Here is a 19,259-nt window from a genome sequence, read left to right as displayed (position 1 = left end):
AAATAGCATCCAGTCGTTTTTTTTTTCTTTCATACCTTTTATTTTAAAGGTGTATTCAGATTTTTGTTTCTTTTCTGCCATTGGTGACTTTACCAAAGCTGAATTCTGCTCCCTTCCATAAATAATTTGTTAGCAGTAGTTTTGGTCTGTTATTTAACATTAGTTATGTTAATAAAATCCTTTAGCCAGGCAGCTGTTTTAGGTTACAGTTAGTCCTAGCTGTTAGGGCTGTCACCTGCACTAATGTCTGTCTTTAAGTTATTTTCTTGTTTTAAAACTTTTATCATTGATGTTTCATTCTGTTCAGATACGCTCTTATAAAGATCACAACAAGAAGATCCATTACAGCATCACTGGTCCAGGAGCAGATCAGCCTCCCATTAATCTTTTCACCATGGAAAGGAATACTGGTAATCTGTATGTCACACAGGAACTGGACAGAGAGGAACAGGCGGAATACAGGGTAACTAGTTTTCTTTTTAATGCTGCTTTAAAAGATGAATAGTTTTTATGTAACAATGTTAATATTTTCAAAAAATACTCAGATCAAAATTTGATGAATATAAATGTTTAGTCACCTGTGATGAAATCAATTAAATATAGTTAATTATAATTGGAACAGTATAAACCCTAAACGAATAACTTGACCCACAAAACATACTTGTTAATAAAATGAAATGTTCCTTTCTATAGATCTGGGCTCATGCTGTGGCAGAGGGAAGTGCTGGAAATGCAGAAGATCCTATGGAAATAATAATCAAAGTGATCGATCAGAATGACAATAGCCCCGTCTTTAATCAGTCTACCTATGAGGCAGAGGTTCCTGAGGCCTCACCCAAAGGTAGGTCATATATCATCTATATCAATCATATATCAAAAATACTTATTCAGGCAAACTAATAAATATCTAAACTGCCTGTTATAATCATGATAACATTATGTGTGGAAAACTAGTTTACTGATTGAATGGTAGTGGGTCAGTGCAGGGCAGCTGAAAGGCTTTGCCAGGCAACACCAGCCTGTGTGCACAGTTTCTTTCATGCCCTGGAAATCTTTCATAGTTTGTTATGTTTTATGTTGGATATTTTCATCCCATCTATAGAATTTTGTGCACTAGTTGATATTTTCTGTACTTCATAAGAGAACAGTATGGCAGGTAATATATGGCCATTTTTGACCTGTTGTATATTAGCCAGTCCTTAACAATTGTTTCCCCTCCCATTGTGGGAGGTAGAATAGGTTAGATACTTTGGAAATTCTCTGCCCTCTGAATCTGCTGGTAGTTCATTTGCCATCTCTGAGAAAGACTTCCTTTTTGCTATTCAATGCACAACATTCCCTGGATCAAAATCAGTCATTTTTGTTGGCCACAGTGCAGGATCATTGAAATTAATGGCGTGATCTGTCTCTGAGCCACTATGCTCAGACACTCCGATCAGGCAGCAAGCCCCTGCAGCTGCACTGTCTCCATTATGAGTAGGGATGGCTCTCTGTCTCCTCCTCAAACAGACGCTGTCACCCTCCGCCCCCCGCAGCAGCGACGAGAGAACTGCTACGCTGTCCTCTTTTATTTTTAATATTTACTCCCAAAATCCTTCAAGCCTCTGGTGTCATCTTCCCTTTTTCTCTTTTCTTTTTCTTTTCGGCGGACTTCTGAAAACCTGAGATTTTTAGTTTGAAGCAAAATTTACAAAGCCAAGCGTAACCAAAGAGTAATCCATCCATCCATCCATCCATCCATCCATCCATCCATCCATCCATCCATCCATCCATCCATCCATCCATCCATCCATCCATCCATCCATCCATCCATCCATCCATCCATCTATCCATCAACCCAGCTGTCAATAGGCGAGATGCAGAGCCCATCCTAGACCGGTCCCAAGTCCATCGCAGGGCAATACAGACACAAACAGGACAAACAACCATTCACACACAAACTAACACTTCTTTCTACAAGGCAGTCAATGATTTGCCGATGTTTCTAATATCAATCACCCACATAAACCTGTTACTTTGCAACAAAACTGACAATGCAATGTTTAGCATAAGCAGAAATCTGATCATTTAGAGCAGAATTTCTTAACTCATTACACTGTCACAAGTACAGAGCAACGAAATGCACTCTCTGCGTTTAACCCATCCCTTTGGAGACCAGTGGGCTGCCATTGTGCAGCACCCGGGGTCCTCAGCGCTCATTGTCCTTCAAATTTGAAATATGTCTCCATTCAGGCACAACTGATTTAAATGATTACATTACCTCCTCGGCAGCCATTGAACGCTCCAAAAGCCTTTTAATCACCTTCTCATTCAGGTCATGTGTGTGGATGCAGACTCCATTTGGAAGGGGCCTGCAAGCGATCAAAAACACTAACTTGCCCTATAAAGGGTTAACATTAACATCAAGGTAATTAGGTAGAAATGATGAGCTGCTCTGGTCAGCCGGGTTTCAGATTTAATTTTTTTGTCAAATAATTCTTGTTAAAACGGGACAAAGCTTCTGCTTTAATTTATTAAGGGAGACATTAATGCAGGTGAAGTAATTAGACTTAATTCTAACCGGATTTCAACCCTGTTGCAGTCAACGTTTTTACTCATTACAAAGTTTAAATTTTTGGTTAAAGAAACACATATTATAACGATGTTTATTAAGAACAAAACATTATCTAATGTTTATCTTAAAGTTCACTTTCAGTAAGTTTTATAAGTTACCACATTCTACTTGACAGTCGAAACATTATAAGTTAGAATAGTATAAAATAAACGTATAAGACAACTAAAAGAATTTGTTTCTCTTTAGGTGCTACAGGAATCAAAGTGCCTCAGTACAAGGTTGAATCTAAAACAATATAAGCCGATATAACCGAGAGCTTAATATTTGGTTGGTTTCTCAGAAGTATACCTCGGTAAAATAATAAAATAAATAAATATATTATATATATATATATATATATATATATATATATATATATATATATATATATATATATATATATATATATATATAAGGGGTCTGCAAGCGAAAAATGCTAACTTTCCCTATAAAGGGTTAACAATGACATGAAGGTAATTAGGTAGAAATGATGAGCTGCTCTGGTCAGCCCGGCTCAGATTTTAAATTTTTGTCAAATAATTCTTGTTAAAACGGGACAAAGCTTCTGCTTTAATTTTTCTGCATTTTATTTCTTCTTAAGGTTTCGAGGTGATCCAAGTTGAGGCCACAGATGCTGATGAGCCAAATAATGACAACTCTGCCATCCGTTATCGGATTATGAGCAAGGAGCCTCAAGGACCCAGTCCATCAGTGTTTGCAATAGACCCAGTCACTGGTGTCATCACAGTCAATGCTGAAGCACTGGACAGAGGGGTAATTCAAGCAGGATATTAAAAAAAATCATCCCAACAGCCTGAATTTACTTTGTCTTCTATCTCCGCTCACAGAAACACCCCCAGTACACTCTGCTGGTAGAAGCGGCAGATTTAGCAGGGGAGGGACTGGCTGCGCAAGCTAAAGTATTGATCACTGTGTCCGCAAATGATGATAACCCTCCAGTCATCTCTCAGCCTGCTGTAAGTAAATAAAATAGTGTTTTATTAAATAATGTATTATTTCTATGCACTTTATTTCTAATACATGCTTAAAAACAAATCATTTGACAAAATTCTGTTTAATTCCATCTACATATCCCATATTGATCCCAGATGGAGATTAAATGTTGCTGCTAACGTCACTTTTTAAAACTTCATTGCAACACCAGAAAATTAAATCATTTAAAATGTCAACCTTTTTTCTATTATGTTCTTACCCTCAAATTTAACCCTGTAGAGCTTGAACGATGGAATAATTGTCAGAAATTTAATTTTTTTAAACAAGAGAAAATGTAAAATTTTGAGAGATGAATAAAATCCATAAGTTACAATGTTTAATAATTTCAATGCTATAATTGATCTTTCCAATTCAATTCAGTTTATTTATATAGCTCCAATTCACAACACATGTCATCTCAAGACAATCTACATTTCACCAGATTAACCAGTCAAATAAATAATTCAAAGTTTTCTATCTAATTAAAACCAGTTGATTGAATCGACTCATCGACTCAAAGGCAATCCCTCACACTAAGCATAAGTGTAGCCAGTAGACTGGAAAAACTCCCTTTTAACAGGAAGAAACCTCCCTCAGAACAAGTCTCAGTGTGAGAGGCCATCTGCTGAGGTCGACTGGGGTTCAAGGAGACAGAAGCAATAGATAGAAAAAGAAGCAGAGATATAAAAGGCAACTGTCAACCAGCTAAAAAGGCGGCCAAGTCAAGGGAATACACAGCCAGGACGAAGAGCTCCAAGTGCACATCTAGCCAGTCACAGTCAGAGAAACAGGACTACACACTACTACACAGGAACAGACCAGATGAAGCTACTATGAGAAAAAGCAGAGAGAGCAGAACGTTAGAGATTGAACTAACAGATTCTGCTGAGTGGGAGAAAAGAGATGGAATGAAGCAGAAGGAAAAAAGGGGTCCCTATGTCCTCCAGCAATCTAAGCCCATAGCAGCATAACTATCTTTTGTATAATTTATAAAACACTAAACATTTCCATACAATTAATTTTGCATTGTCTAATTTCGACATGTCATTAAAGAAAAATAAATAAAATCCAAATGACAATACAGGGTAAATAGTGTGACGCTGCTCTTTAGAAATTATTCTGATAGTGACAAATGGACATTGTTCTATCCGTGTGATGTTAAACAGCGTCTTCCTTCTGTAGTCCAAGGTCTCGATCATCAACTAGTTTTGCCAACCCCAACCATGGGAAAAGTGAAAGGCCTGTTTTGTTAGCTGTGCTCCAGTGCTTGTGTTCGGGGGGATCTTCAGAATTCCATATGGGATCATGGGGTTGGAACACTGAGCTGGAGCTGAGTTCTCTTTTCCTCCTATTAGACAAATGATGGTCCTTCACAGCCTGGGTTGAGATGATGATGGTGTGATCGGAGAAAAACTCAGGAGCAGAGGTGCCTGACCAGTTTGCAGGCAATGATGGATATATGCTGTCCCTTCCACACAGGAACCAGCCACCCTTCGTAGGAAGTTAGCTTTTGGTTTCCAAGTAGAATAGCTAGTGTGCTTTTGATTAGGGAGGGTGTCGCAGACAAAGTCAGGGTGGAGGGCCAGTGATGGTACTCTGGCATCCTGTTATATGTACTACCTTCTCCGTGTCGTTCTCTCTAGATGAGCCAATACACCCTGGATGTGATGGGATAACCTGTAACATTTCTGTTAGAAATAACCTACGTTTTGCCAGTTAAGGTTACCATGCCTCAGAGTTCCCATTGGTTTGCAAAGAAAAAGATAGTTGAAAATGCATACCAACTATTTTTATAAATTGTCACATCGCATCCTCTTGTCAGTTCGCAAGCCCTTATTAATGCAATTAATTCAACTGCCTGTGCTGAATGATATGACTGAATTTCCTTCGCTTCAACTATATTATGGGGGAGTGACACGACGGCATGACCTGTTTTCATTTTTACTAAATCATCTTTAAAACAAGAGCCATCAACAAAAAACACTTCCCCTGTCAGCAACAGAACATGTTAGGTCTGGTCCCAGGACCATGTGGTTCTTTCTCATCAGCAGTTGGGATTAATGTAGATGGGTTCAACACTGCACATCTTTGTATTTTCAGATGAGGTTGTGACAAATGTTCAGCTGTATGTGACAACTGGTGTGCTGGTGAAACTGCTAAACAGGCAGCAGCAGGACAATTATGGCTCCTCTGATGTTTACTTAGAGCAAGAAACAGAACAAATCATCGATCTAGAAGAGTTATCAAACAGACAAGAAGCAGCGCCAACTAAAGAAAAACAAATATAGGTAAAAAACGGAGCCACCATGAATCTAGAATTACTCTATGCAGTTTGTAACAAACCAGTTCTCCCTAAAAGTTTATTTCAAGCAGCAGTTATCTTGAGACATGGGCCTTTAACTTTAATACAGAGACATTTTGATTTTTCAAAACGTTTTTTTAACTCGTCTACGTCTTCTCCTATTTTTTGTTTTGTGGACCCTAAATATCCATAAATCTCCATGATCTGCCCTTCTACAGAAAACTGCAGGTGCTGTGTTTTCTTTTTTAACTTGTTCTTTTTTTAAGTGTCCTGTCTGACAATGTGTCAATAAGAATAATTGTCTTGATGCCAAAAAGAACCCAACAGATTTCACTTTCACAAGTGGAGCAGTGCAGCTATCACCATAGTGTTCCAATCCTCATTGTCCTAGAAATGAAACAACACAATCACAGTTACTTTTCTGCAGAAGACGAAAGTGTACCTCCTCACCCATCTAGATCATGGAACCAGGTGTCTCAATCACTCCCATGGTCACAGGTGGATAAAATCAAGCATTAATGAGAGGATTGATCGCTCTCAGGAAGCTCAGTGAATTGCAGCATTGATACGTGTCAGGTGATTTCAACTGTCCAACAAAACCGGTCGGCTCATGGTGTGGGGTTGGTTCTCAGGAGCTTGGCTTGGCCCCTTAGTTCCAGTGAAAGGAACTAAGACATTCTGGATGATTTCTTGATCCCAGCTTTGTGGGAGCAGTTTGGATCTGCATCCTTCCTCTTCCAACATGGCACAGAGCAAAGCCCTTAAAGACATGGATGGCAGAGTCTAGTTTGATGAACTGGACTGGCCTGCATAGGGTCATGACCTAAACCCAATAGAACACCTTTGAGGTGAATTAGAGGAAAACTGAGAGCCAGACCTGCCAGTATGTGACCTCACAAATGTACTACTGAAAAAATGGTAAAAAAATTTCCATCAACACTACGGCTAATGGACAGCTTGCTCAGGATAGCTGCAAGGGGTGGACCGGCATCATTGAACCCCATGGGTCAGGACAGCAATGTGACTGAAGTTCACTGAGATCAGGAGGGGAACAAATACTTTGTGCAGTATACTGTATATTAAATACAATTAATTGAATATGAACAACAATATATTATTTTAGCTTGTAACCCAGCTTGCAAGCTATACTCACAGCTTACTAAAAAAATGTATGTTTTATCAGGATGCTGTGAATCCAGAAGCTCCCGTCCTGCTTTTCCCCCAATCTAGTGGAGGGCTGAAGAGGAGGAAGAGAGACTGGGTTATCCCTCCATTAAGTGTTTCTGAGAATCACAGAGGACCATATCCTTATAGGCTTAATCAGGTGAGACAAACTGAACCATAAAAATAGCATCCAGTCGATTTTTTTTCTTTCATACCTTTTATCTTTAAGGTGTATTCAGATTTTTGTTTCTATTCTGCCATCGGTGACTTTACCAAAGCTGAATTCTGCTCCCTGCCATAAATAAATTGTTAGCAGTAGTTTTGGTATGTTATTTAACATTAGTAATAGTGATAAAATCCTTTAGTCAGGCAACTGTTAGTTCTAGCTGTTAGGGCTGTCTCCTGCATTAATGTCTCTCTTTAAGTTATTTTGTTGTTTTAAAACTTTTATCCTCATTTTTCATTCTGTTCAGATACGCTCTAGTAAAGACAGCAGAAAGAAGATCCATTACAGCATCACTGGTCCAGGAGCAGATCAGCCTCCCATTAATCTTTTCACCATGGACAGGAAGACTGGTAATCTGTATGTCACACAGGAACTGGACAGAGAGGAACAGGCGCAATACAGGGTAACTAGTTTTCTTTTAATGCTGCTTTAAAAGATGAATAGTTTTTATGTAACAATGTTAATATTTTCAAAAAATACTCAGATCAAAATTTGATGAATATAAATGTTTAGTCACCTGTGATGAAATCAATTAAACAGAGTTATTGTAATTAATAACTATGGACCCACAAACTGTACTTGTTAATAAAATGAAATGTTCCTTTCTATAGATCTGGGCTCATGCTGTGGCAGAGGGAAGTTCTGGAAATGCAGAAGAGCCTATGGAAATGATAATCAAAGTGATCGACCAGAATGACAATGTGCCATATTTTTATCATACTCTCTACGTGGCAGAAGTCTCTGAAAACTCACCAAATGGTAGGTCACTGGTTTCATCTACTGAAAAAAAGAGAAGGCTGGGACTTTTTACCCAAGAAATTGATTCTTTACAAAGTATACCATTCAAAAGCAATGTTTTACAACATAACATACCAAAAATATAATCAATATAATGACAATGATATTAATTTCAGTTTTTAAAAAGACGAAACTTGAAGCTTGGTTCTGTCTCCGACTTTTACATAAATATTTAGAAGTTCGTCCCTGTGTGGAATAATACTTCTGTTTTTTTTTTTCTATACTGTACATTTTAATCAACAATTTTTAACTAGGTTTTTGTTTGTATATTTTGTTCAGCTAAATTACCTCTGCAGGGCAACAGATTAAAACTTTGCACTCAGGTTACTGGTGTAACAACGTCTAAATATATATATATATATATATATATATATACCGGTATATATATATATATATATATATATATATATATATATATATATATATATATATATATATATATATATATATATATATATATATATATATATATATATATATATATTTTTTTTTTTTTTTTTTTTTTTGCAACCCAGTTGTGATAGTAATGGCCAAATGTTGTTGGAAAAGTTCATGGTAAACTTGCACCATGGGAGTCTCTCTCTCTGGGAAAGAAATAGTTAGACTAGCTCCGAGCCAGTTTTCATGTCAAAGGAATGAAAGAGAGCTGATCAGTTTGTCATAGTCAAAGCTGCGCCCATAGCTATATCTAGGAGAGAAACAGGACTAAACACTGAAAAACAGGCAAAGGTCCAACATATATAACAAAGGTGTTGATGGCAGCAGCACAGCTAATATTTCTCTCCAGGATTGAGTCACAGCCAAACAGGAACAGACCAGATGAAGCTACTATGAGAAAAAGCTGAGAGAGCAGAATGTTAGAGATTGAACTAACAAATAATAAAGAATGGGAGAATAGAGATAGAATGAAGCAGATTGATTCTTTGTCCTCCAGCAGTCTAAGCCTATAGCAGCATAACTATAGAGATAGTTCAAGAAAATCTGAGCCGCTCTAACTATAAGCAAACTATAAGCATTATCAAAACTAAAAGTTTTAAGTTGAATCTTTTTATGAATATCTACTTTTGAAACAACAGAGATGCATTTTTTAAATTTTAAACCATTTTAAATGTCATTTTTCATCGGTTCCATGATTTTCAAGGAATTTCTAATAGCAGTATAAGACACTTTAAGGACAGCATATAAATAGTTAAGTGTAATTGATGCAGTTAAATTGTTTCTTTTTTTATCGACCTGAATTTCCTTTTCTCTCCATCAGGTTTTGACATTATTCAGGTTTTGGCCACAGATGCCGATGAGCCTAATAATGACAACTCTGATATCCGCTACCGTATTATGGAACAGGTGCCAGCAGAACCATCGCCTAACATGTTTACTATCAATTCTGTTACTGGAGCCATCAGAGTTAATGTTGCTGCGCTGGACAGAGAGGTGAGATTCCTGATAGTTTTGACCCATCTGCTTAAAAGCAGAATTATGTTACTATCAACATGTTTAGTTTTATTTATTAGATGCCAAGGTTTATGGAGATGAGTTAAAATTCAAAAACAGAACTTGTTCTTAAGTTTCTTAGTTTAATAATCTGATGTTTTGGTAAAGCAACCTTTGACTCAGAAGTTTTACCAATCAGTGTTCAGACTCACTGATCTAACGCTTTCTTTTTGTCCACTGAGCAAAAATTGGTGGAAAAGACATTAAAAAGATGACATAATTTACGTCCAAGCGACTTCCACATTTGGTTGAAAAGTCCAAAGGGAAAGGCTGTAATTTTCAAATTGTTAATAAGACGTTGAAAACTGGTTTTGTAACGTTTCAACATCTATTATTGGACTAAAGTGGAACAAAATCAGACTGACCAAACACAGACACATTTTCAACAATGATTTTACATTAATCTAAACCAACTAAATCAAGACAATGATGGACCCACTAGATTTAGCCTAAAAACCAATGTTGTAAATGACATCTGGTGTTTGGGGGGCATCATGACACAAAATCTCGGCAACAAACACTAGTTTCTAGCTACAGTAGCTGGAGCTGTGAGCAAACTCTGGATCTCTCCTCCTTTGGCCAGCAGATTATTAGCTCACTTTTGATTTGGCTTAGAAAACAGGCAAATTGAACCTGATGAGCGGGTCCACAACTTTGGAATGGGGGTCGTTTGGTTTCTTTGTTAGCCTGAAACCTTTCTAAGCCAAAACAACGCTTTGTTGGTGCAATCTATAAAGCCTCGAACTCAACGCTATTTCTGACATTTTGAATTGAAAATGCTTCCTGGATAGGAAAAGAAACGTCTTCAAACTTGGAAACAAAATCCAGTGGATTGTTTTTTCTTACTTTTTTGTACTGACTATGACCTGGATGACTGAGAATCTACACCAGCATACGTTTCTCTAACGTTCAGTCACCTTTGTTAAGAGATAAGAAGACTTAGACTAAGACTCAAGAAGGTAAAAATTTATAAAAATGTAGGCAAGCCAGGAGGGAGGGAGAGATGCGTCTTAGCAGGCAGAGTAGAAGAGGTGAATACTTTCTATAAAGTTATTCATAGATGGAAGGCTGCAAAGGTACACAAAAATCTACCCATAGTTTTATTCTTAACTAAGTTTGGAATTTTTCATTCAAGTGAAAAAACCAAATATGCACAAGATGTTTATATTTATCTAGGCAAGTTTTTTTATTTAGAATATTTCGGTAGCAAGACAACTCAAAATGCTCTACAGGAACAAAACTTAATGTGAATTAACAAAGAAAATTACATTGAAGTGAAATGGTAGGAGATTAAATTGTAAACAGTAAAATTTGTTAATGTCTTTGTTTGCTGAAGGAAGTGATGCTCTTTGCTTTGTTACTTAAAATCAGCATTTCATCCAACAGATGTACCCTGAGTACACACTGAAAGTAAGCGCCACCGACTTAAAAGGAAAAGGCCATACTGGCATCAGCGAAGTGATTATCAAGGTGACGGACAGCAATGATCATGCTCCAGTTTTTACCGAGGCATCTGTAAGTACAACACGCACACAGGAATGCAGTAGTTTTTAAACTGACCAGTTTTTAATGGATCGCCTCTCTTTAAAGTCTGTAATTAAAAACATTTCATTAACAAGAAATAGATTCCTTTTCTTATGAGTCTTTGTCCCGATATTGAATCCCCTCCCATCCTCTGCATTTCCTCAGTACACAGCAACAGTTGACGAGAATAAAGTAGATGCTGAAGTTGTTCGGATGTTGGTGACAGACGGTGATGAGCCACGTTCTTCCGCCTGGAATGCAAAGTTCACAATCGTTGATGGAGATCCTGGGAATCTTTTCACCATGAAAACAGGAAGTAACAAACACGAAGGAATCATTACTACTGCAAAGGTAGGCGGAGCAGCTTCTTTTTTTTTTTTGGAATCAAGTTTTATATCGTCACATTAAAAATATACAGTGGGGCAAAAAAGTATTTAGTCAGCCACCAATAGTGCAAGTTCTCCCACTCAAAAAGATGAGAGAGGCCGGTAATTTTCATCATAGATATACCTCAACTATGAGAGACAAAATGATAAAAAAAAAATCCAGAAAATCACATTGTCTGATTTTTTAAGAATTTATTTGCAAAATATGGTGGAAAATAAGTACCGGTATTTGGTCAGTTACAAACAAGCAAGATTTCTGGCTCTCACAGACCTGTAACTTCTTCTGTAAGAGGCTCCTCTGTCCTCCACTCGTTACCTTCATTAATGGCACCTGTTTGAACCCGTTATCAGTATAAAAGACACCTGTCCACAACCTCAAAAAGTCACACTCTAAACTCCACCATGGCCAAAACTAGAGGCTGTCAAAGGACACCCGAAACAAAATTATAGACCTGCACCAGGCTGGGAAGTCTGAATCTGCAATAGGTAAACAGCTTGGTGTGAAGAAATCAACTGTGGGAAAACATACAAGACCACTGATAATCTTCCTCGATCTGGGGCTCCACGCAAGATCTCACCCCGTGGGTTCAAAATGATCACAAGAACGGTGAGTAAAAATCCCAGAACCACACGGGGGGACCTAGTGAATGACCTGCAGAGAGCTGGGACCAAAGTAACAAAGGCTACCATCAGTAACACACTACGCCGCCAGGGACTCAAATCCTGCAGTGCCAGACGTGTCCCCCTGCTTAAGCCAGTACATGTCAAGGCCCGGCTCAAGTTTGCTAGAGAGCATTTGGATGATCCAGACGATGACTGGGAGAATATCATATGGTCAGATGAAACCAAAATAGAACTTTTCGGTAAAAACTCTACTCGTCGTGTTTGGAGGAGAGAGAATGCTGAGTTGCATCCAAAGAACACCATACCTACAGTGAAGCATGGGGGTGGAAACATCATGCTTTGGGGCTGTTTTCCTGCTAAGGGACCAGGACGACTGATCCGTGTGAAGGAAAGAATGAATGGGGCCATGTATCATCAAATTTTGAGTGAAAACCTCCTTCCATCAGCAAGGGCATTGAAGATGAAATGTGGCTGGGTCTGTCAGCATGACAATGATCCCAAACACACCGCCCGGCTAACGAAGGAGTGGCTTCGTAAGAAGCATTTCAAGGTCCTGGAGTGGCCTAGCCAGTCTCCAGATCTCAACCCCATAGAAAATCTTTGGAGGGAGTTGAAAGTCCGTGTTGCCCAGCGACAGCCCCAGAACATCACTGCTCTAGAGGAGATCTGCATGGAGGAATGGGCCAAAATACCAGCAACAGTGTGTGAAAACCTTGTGAAGACTTACAGAAAACGTTTGATTTCTGTCATTGCCAACAAAGGGTATATAACAAAGTATTGAGATGAACTTTTGTTATTGACCAAATACTTATTTTCCACCATATTTTGCAAATAAATTCTTTAAAAATCAGACAATGTGATTTTCTGGATTTTTTTTTTCTCATTTTGTCTCTCATAGTTGAGGTATATCTATGATGATAATTACCGGCCTCTCTCATCTTTTTAAGTAGGAGAACTTGCACTCTTGGTGGCTGACTAAGTACTTTTTTGCCCCACTGTATATATATGAAAAATTATGGTGAAAGAAGTTATTACATCAGCTGAGGTCCAGCCTGAGCCATTAATGCCTGAAGAAATATAATGTTTTTCTTCTATTAACAGGGTCTGGAGTTTGAGAAAACCAGTAAGCACACTCTACTGGTTGCAGTGGAGAATGAGATTCCTTTTGCTACTGCATTGCCCACTTCCACTGCCACAGTGGTGGTGACTGTGAGAGACGTCAATGATCCTCTGATACTTCAATCAAACCTAAAAACGTAAATCTAAATCCAGTCTCTCACTCTGTGTCATTACAACCCATGCAACAATTAGAAATATTAACTCTATGCATAATATTGTAGGGGGAACTATGAATAAAATAAATATTTAAAAAACATGTATTAATGATGATTAACTGCATCTAAACCATTTTTATGAAAGGTAGATAGATAATTAATTAAGTCATTAAGCCCACTAAGTTAACAGTAATTTTTGTTTCAGTTTTTTTTTTTTTTGCACTTATAGTTGTTTTTAATTCAGTGTCCTTCCAAAGTAAGAAGGTACCATAATGCACTGCATTTTCTTTTTTTTTTTTTCTAAGATTTGTTTTATTACCATAAGCTTTTACAAGAGATTTATGGTGTATAGCAAGCAAGTTATACTGAAATCTTTATTTTATAAAGCAAACTTATTGATATATAGTCTTACAGACATACCATACAAGGAAGATTATTTTTGATTTTTAACACCAAAAGAAAACAAAGAAACAAAATATAACACAAACGTTTCCCCTCCCACCCCCCACCCTCCTTTCTCGTATGGTTCTCAAAATCCTTTCATTTCTGCACACAACACATCCATCTGAGCGCATTCATCTCTGTTTAATTCAACACACTACTTCTATCGAGGTACATAAGAGAGGAAGTTATATAAGATGAACCTGCAAAGGGATAATTTGGAGCCTGTCCAGAAAGGCTCACTCCACTATAGACAGCTGGGTCCAGAGAGGGCAGAATGTCTATGATGGGGCCCAGATTTTTTCAAAGATTGCATGTTTTCCTCTAACATTATACAGCATATTTTTTAGGTGTGCAGTAAGATACAAGCTCATTGATCCAGTGTCTTACTGACGGGGAATTTTCAGATTTCCAGTTAACCAGGATACATTACTTCACTGCAGTGCTTGAAAGTAAAAAAAAAAAAAATAAGTATTTCTTGTCATAATTATTGTCTTTGAGAATCCATAGTTTTGGGTCTTGTTCAATTTGCATTCCTATTACCCTTGAAGTTATCACAATGACACATTTCCAAAGTCCTTTCATCACTGGCCAACTCCATAGCATGTGTATAAGATCCCCATCAGTCACTTTACATCTCTAACACATAGAGGAAATTTTACTGTCAATTCTGTGCAGCCTGTAAAGAGTGTAATATTTCCTATGAAATATATCAAACTGAATTTGTCTGCGTTTTGTGGAGGTTAGCACAGTCTGTGCCTGTTACAATAGATGATGCCACTCTGCCTCCTCATAAATACACCCTAAGTATTTTTCCCATTTCCTTTTTGTAACTGTTTTATCGTAAGTGGGTAACTTTCCATTGATGATACCATATATAGAAGATATTATTCCTTTTGTTGATGTGCATGATTCATTACATAGGTGGCTTTCAAGAGGAGTTTCTTATAGGTTGCCTGGGAAGGTTTCTTTTGATTTCTCTTTAACCCAGTCTCTGATTTGTAAAGATTTGAAGAAACTATCTTTGTTGAGCTTAAATTTTTCATTTAACTGATGAAAATTGGAAAATATATCATTAATGTATAAATCAGCAACTGTTTGGATTCCTCTACCTCTCCACTGCCGCAAGGCTGAGTCAGCAATTTGATGTAAGAGGCTGGGATTACCCCACAAAGGTGCTCTTCTAAGAAAGGAGAGTTTTGTGCCAAGAAGTGAATGAGATTCTTGCCAAGCAGTAAATGTATAAATTATTATTGGGCTGTTTGATAATGTGGCTAAACATTTCTTCGTACAACAAGGCAAGTTAAAAGAAGCCTAGGTTCAGGTCTTAAGTCCACTGATGTTAGAGTTAGGGCTCTCCTCTTCCATTTTAGATGTGATTAATCTATCTCTGTTCAAGGGATATGTATTAAAGACTTTTAAGGTTGCTGTAATTAAACCTTTACTTAAAAAAAACTGTCTCTTGACCCAGATGACTTGGTCAATTATAGACCTATATCCAATCTTCCTTTCTTATCTAAAATTCTTGTGAAAATAGTTGCCAAACAAGTGTGCGATCACTTACACCATAATTAACTTTTGGAAGAGTTTCAGTCTGGCTATAGAGCTCATCATAGCACTGAAAAAGCTCTGGTGAAAGTCGCTAATGATATTCTCATGGCCTCAGATAATTGACTTGTATCTGTGCTCGTCCTGTTGGATCTCAGACTTGAATATTTTGTAGGAATTAAAGGAACAGCACTAGACTGGTTTAATTCTATTCTATCTATCTGTCAGATTTCTGTTTGTTCACGTTAATAACAAATCTTCCTCATTCTCCAGGGTTACTTGTGGAGAACCACAGGGATCAGTGCTAGGGTCAATTCTCTTTACTATATTTACATCATGTCTCGAAGACATAAAAACCTGGATGAGTCTTAACTTTCTCCTTCTGAATGCAGAGAAAACAGAAGTTATAGTCTTTGGACCAAAGTCTTCTAAAAAGAAGCGATTAGTCAGTCAATTCATTTGGATGAGATTAAACTAACTTCAGATAATAAAATAAAAAATCTTGGTTTTAGTCTTGAGCAGGACCTGTCATTAAATCCAATATCAAAGGTTTCTAGAATTTCCTTCTTTCATCTGCGGAATATTGCAAACTTTGGAAATATCCTGTCCAGGCCTGATGCTGAGAAACCAGTCCATGCATTTGTAACTTCAAGGCTGGACTATTGTAATTTTTTACTATCAGGAAGTCCACAAGCTGTAGTTAAAAGCCTTCAGCTGATCCAAAATGCTGCAGCCAGAGTTCTGATGAAAATTAAAAAGAGAGATCATATCTCTTCTATCCTGGCTTCTCTTCGTGGGCTTCCTGTTAAATCCAAAATAAAGATCGGATTGTTCCTTATGTTCCTAACAGAGCACTTCGCTCTCAATCTGCAGGTTTACTAGTGGTTCCTAGAATTTCTAAAAGTAGAATGGGAGGCAGATCTTTTAGTTATCAGGCTCCTCTCCTGTAGGAACCAACAACCAGTTTTAGTCCGTGAGGCAGACACCCTGTCTACTTTTAAGGCTTGGCTTAAAACTTTCCTTTTTGATAAAGCTTATAGTTAGAGCAGGGGCGGATTTAGGAAATTTGGGGCCCTAGGCAAAGACAGGCAGGGGGCCCCCTGAGAAGAAAACCCATAAAACATACCCATTCTACAGATAGAGAAATGTTAATAGAATAGACATCCGTTACTTGTTCTAGGTTTTGTCCCTCTCTTCTTGTCCCTTTTTCCTCTCTATTTATCAGCGTTCTGATGGCATTTTAGCCAAAGGATTTTTATCAAAAACATAATTAATGTGCACAAATAAGGATTAGTTGTATTAACCATACGTGGAAACAGAGTTTTATGGGGCCCCCAGGAACTTGGGGCCCTAGGCAACTGCCTAGTATTGCCTAATGGTAAATCCCCACCTGAGTTAGAGTGGCTCAGGTTATCCTGAGCTATCTCTATAGTTATGCTGCTATAGGCTTAGACTGCTGGAGGACATAGGGACCCCTTTTTCATCCTTCTGTTTCATTCTATCTATTCTCTCTCTTTGCAGTATTTGTTAGTTCAATCTCTGACGTTATGCTCTGCTCTTTATTATCATAGTAGCTTCATCTGGTCTGTTGCTGTTTGGCAGTGACTCCATCCTGGAGAGAAATATCAGCTGTGCTAACCACTGGACTTTGTTTTCCACGTCTGAAGACGTTTCGCTCCCCAGTGTTGAGTTCCAAGCTAAATTGAGTAGCCCAACAAAGCCTTGTTTTAGCTTAGAAAACATTAAAATTGAATCTGAAGAACATGTCCACCCCTTAGGAATGCTTGGGGAGTCGTTGCGATCTTTGTTAGCATGCAATACCTGATACTGATCTATGCTTCTGAAAGGGGAGTCATTAGGGGCATTGTTGGCCAGGCTGACTAGCCGATGTCTTAGTCCCCTGCATGGTTATCAGGATTATGATAGTAGGAAGGAATCAACTGTATCGCTGTGTTGAAGGTTTTTGAGTCCATGCCGTTTGTTTAAGGTTGTTTTTTCTCTCTTTACATAAACGGCTTCTTTCATACCCCTTTCAAACCACCTGTCCTCTTTGTCAAAAATGTGAACATTCTGGTCTTCAAAAGGTCCCCCTACCTTTTTTGACTATGTAAAGAACCACACCATCAGCCGATCACGCTCTGATTCTTTTCATCCAATCAAAGCAGTGTTGATTATATGAAAAAAAGTGTTACAACTTGAAGCAATTATGTGGCAAGAACCCATAAACACCAAAGGGTAAAAGAAAGACAAATACAGACATTTGTATGAGGGACTTCATTATTATATGCTTTGTTTTGACTTTGCTCTGTTTACATGTTCTCTGTACTGTCGATCCTTAGGTACAACATCGTCATTGACCAAGCCGACTGGTTGAACGCTGCAGAAGACACAGGCCTGAATACGTTGAAATGCTCCATGCAGAAAGATTCTGCATTGGTCAGACACAGCATACAACCAGTTGTTATTGATGCAGGCAACAATGGTGGGTGCAAAATAACGTAGTGGTTGTACCGGTTCCACTGCAGTGCAGTTCAGCTGTTTACATCTGTGTCTTTTTCCTCTCTAGATGACGTTCCGGTTATTGCAACTGGAACTCTAGTCATTCAAGCTCCATTCAAGGTCCAGGTGAAAATTTCCCAACAACGTTAGACTACACTCTCACATGAGAAGCTCTTCTACTGTGGCTGAAAGCTAAAGAGGGGAATATGTTTAGCAGGGTCTTTGCTCTTCTGCAGCTACTTTAGCAAAATTTCACATCAGACTAAAAAAAGAATGTTTGTCTAACCCATAAAAGTTGGTTTAAAGAAATGTAGCTTTAAAACATAAATAAAAGTTCTAACAACCAGCTACAGGCAGAACCGAAAGCTTATTGTCCTTCAACAAATGAACATATTGTGAAACATTTCTCCCAAACACCAGACGTCTTTTAGAACAGTGGTTCCCAACCTTTTTTGACATGTTTTCCCTTTTGGGCATTTTGTAATACCATCAGTCAGTCAACAATATTGATGATTGTCCAAAAGGAAAATGCACAATAACTGATTTTAAAATATTCCAAAAAAGTTAAAAAAAAAACAATCCATTGGACTTTGTTTCCAAGTTTGAAGTCATTTCGCTTCCCATCCAGGAAGCTTTTTCAATTCAAAATGTCAGAAATAGTGTTGAGTTCTTGAGGCTTTATACAGCAGCCCAACAAACAAGCCTTGTTTTGGCATGCAAATTGAAATGGACGAACAATGGACAATAAAGAACAACATATGTATGTGGCCTGCCAGTTATAATAATATAATAGAAATAAATACAAAATAAATACCTATTATAAATTCAGTTTATTTCAATGCTCTGTCCTTCTGACAATGTAATGTCAATAAATAATAAAACAAAATAACAACAAAAAACGGTGATCCCAGGCTGTTCTCTAAATCCAGTCTGTTCCTCTGCTTGGTTTTAAAGCTGAACTCAAATATAAACCTATATCCAACTTTCTTTTTGGTTTATAAAAGCTTTTTTTTGTTTTTTGAATTTGGTCCTCACAAAGCAGAACAGATCCCAGTTCTATTTTATTCTAATACCTAAGAAATTACATATTTTCATGTACCCCTTGCAATGCACTCGCAGACCTCTAGGAGTAGGAGTACCCCTGGTTGGGAATCACTGATTCAGACGTTGGTTTGTAGGCTAAATCTGGTCAGTCTGTCATAGTCTTGATTTGAACGAAATATAGTTGTTGAAGATTGGGCTGTTTGGTCGCTATGATTTTATCCCACTTTGGTCCAATAATAGACGCTGAAAAGACGTTACAAACCCAGTTTTTAACGTCTTTTCAACGGTCTGAAAAGTATGGCTTTTCACCTTTCACTTTTCAACCAAATGTAGACGTCGGTTGGAGGAAAAA

At 37.9% G+C, this 19,259-nt stretch overlaps 1 protein-coding gene across 1 annotated transcript; it reads left to right on the top strand.

The window, feature by feature from the left end:
* The first annotated feature begins 328 nt into the window (after nucleotides 1-328).
* On the top strand, nucleotides 329-18,761 carry LOC119792672 (cadherin-1-like). The gene is made up of 13 exons (XM_038299410.1): nucleotides 329-463; nucleotides 694-841; nucleotides 3,195-3,367; nucleotides 3,442-3,570; nucleotides 7,072-7,212; nucleotides 7,526-7,681; nucleotides 7,890-8,037; nucleotides 9,335-9,507; nucleotides 10,954-11,082; nucleotides 11,257-11,442; nucleotides 13,203-13,357; nucleotides 17,704-17,846; nucleotides 17,931-18,761. Exons 1-13 carry the CDS (start codon nucleotides 395-397, stop codon nucleotides 18,011-18,013), a joined length of 1,833 nt encoding a protein of 610 aa, XP_038155338.1. The 5' UTR covers nucleotides 329-394; the 3' UTR covers nucleotides 18,014-18,761.
* Nucleotides 18,762-19,259: the final 498 nt, after the last annotated feature.

The sequence above is a fragment of the Cyprinodon tularosa genome, unplaced genomic scaffold, assembly GCF_016077235.1.
Source record: "Cyprinodon tularosa strain WSP-4 unplaced genomic scaffold, ASM1607723v1 ctg428, whole genome shotgun sequence".
In the NCBI taxonomy this organism is placed as follows: Eukaryota; Metazoa; Chordata; class Actinopteri; order Cyprinodontiformes; family Cyprinodontidae; genus Cyprinodon; species Cyprinodon tularosa.
Note: the sequence above shows the minus strand (reverse complement) of the source record. Positions and strands in the feature narration are given on the sequence as shown.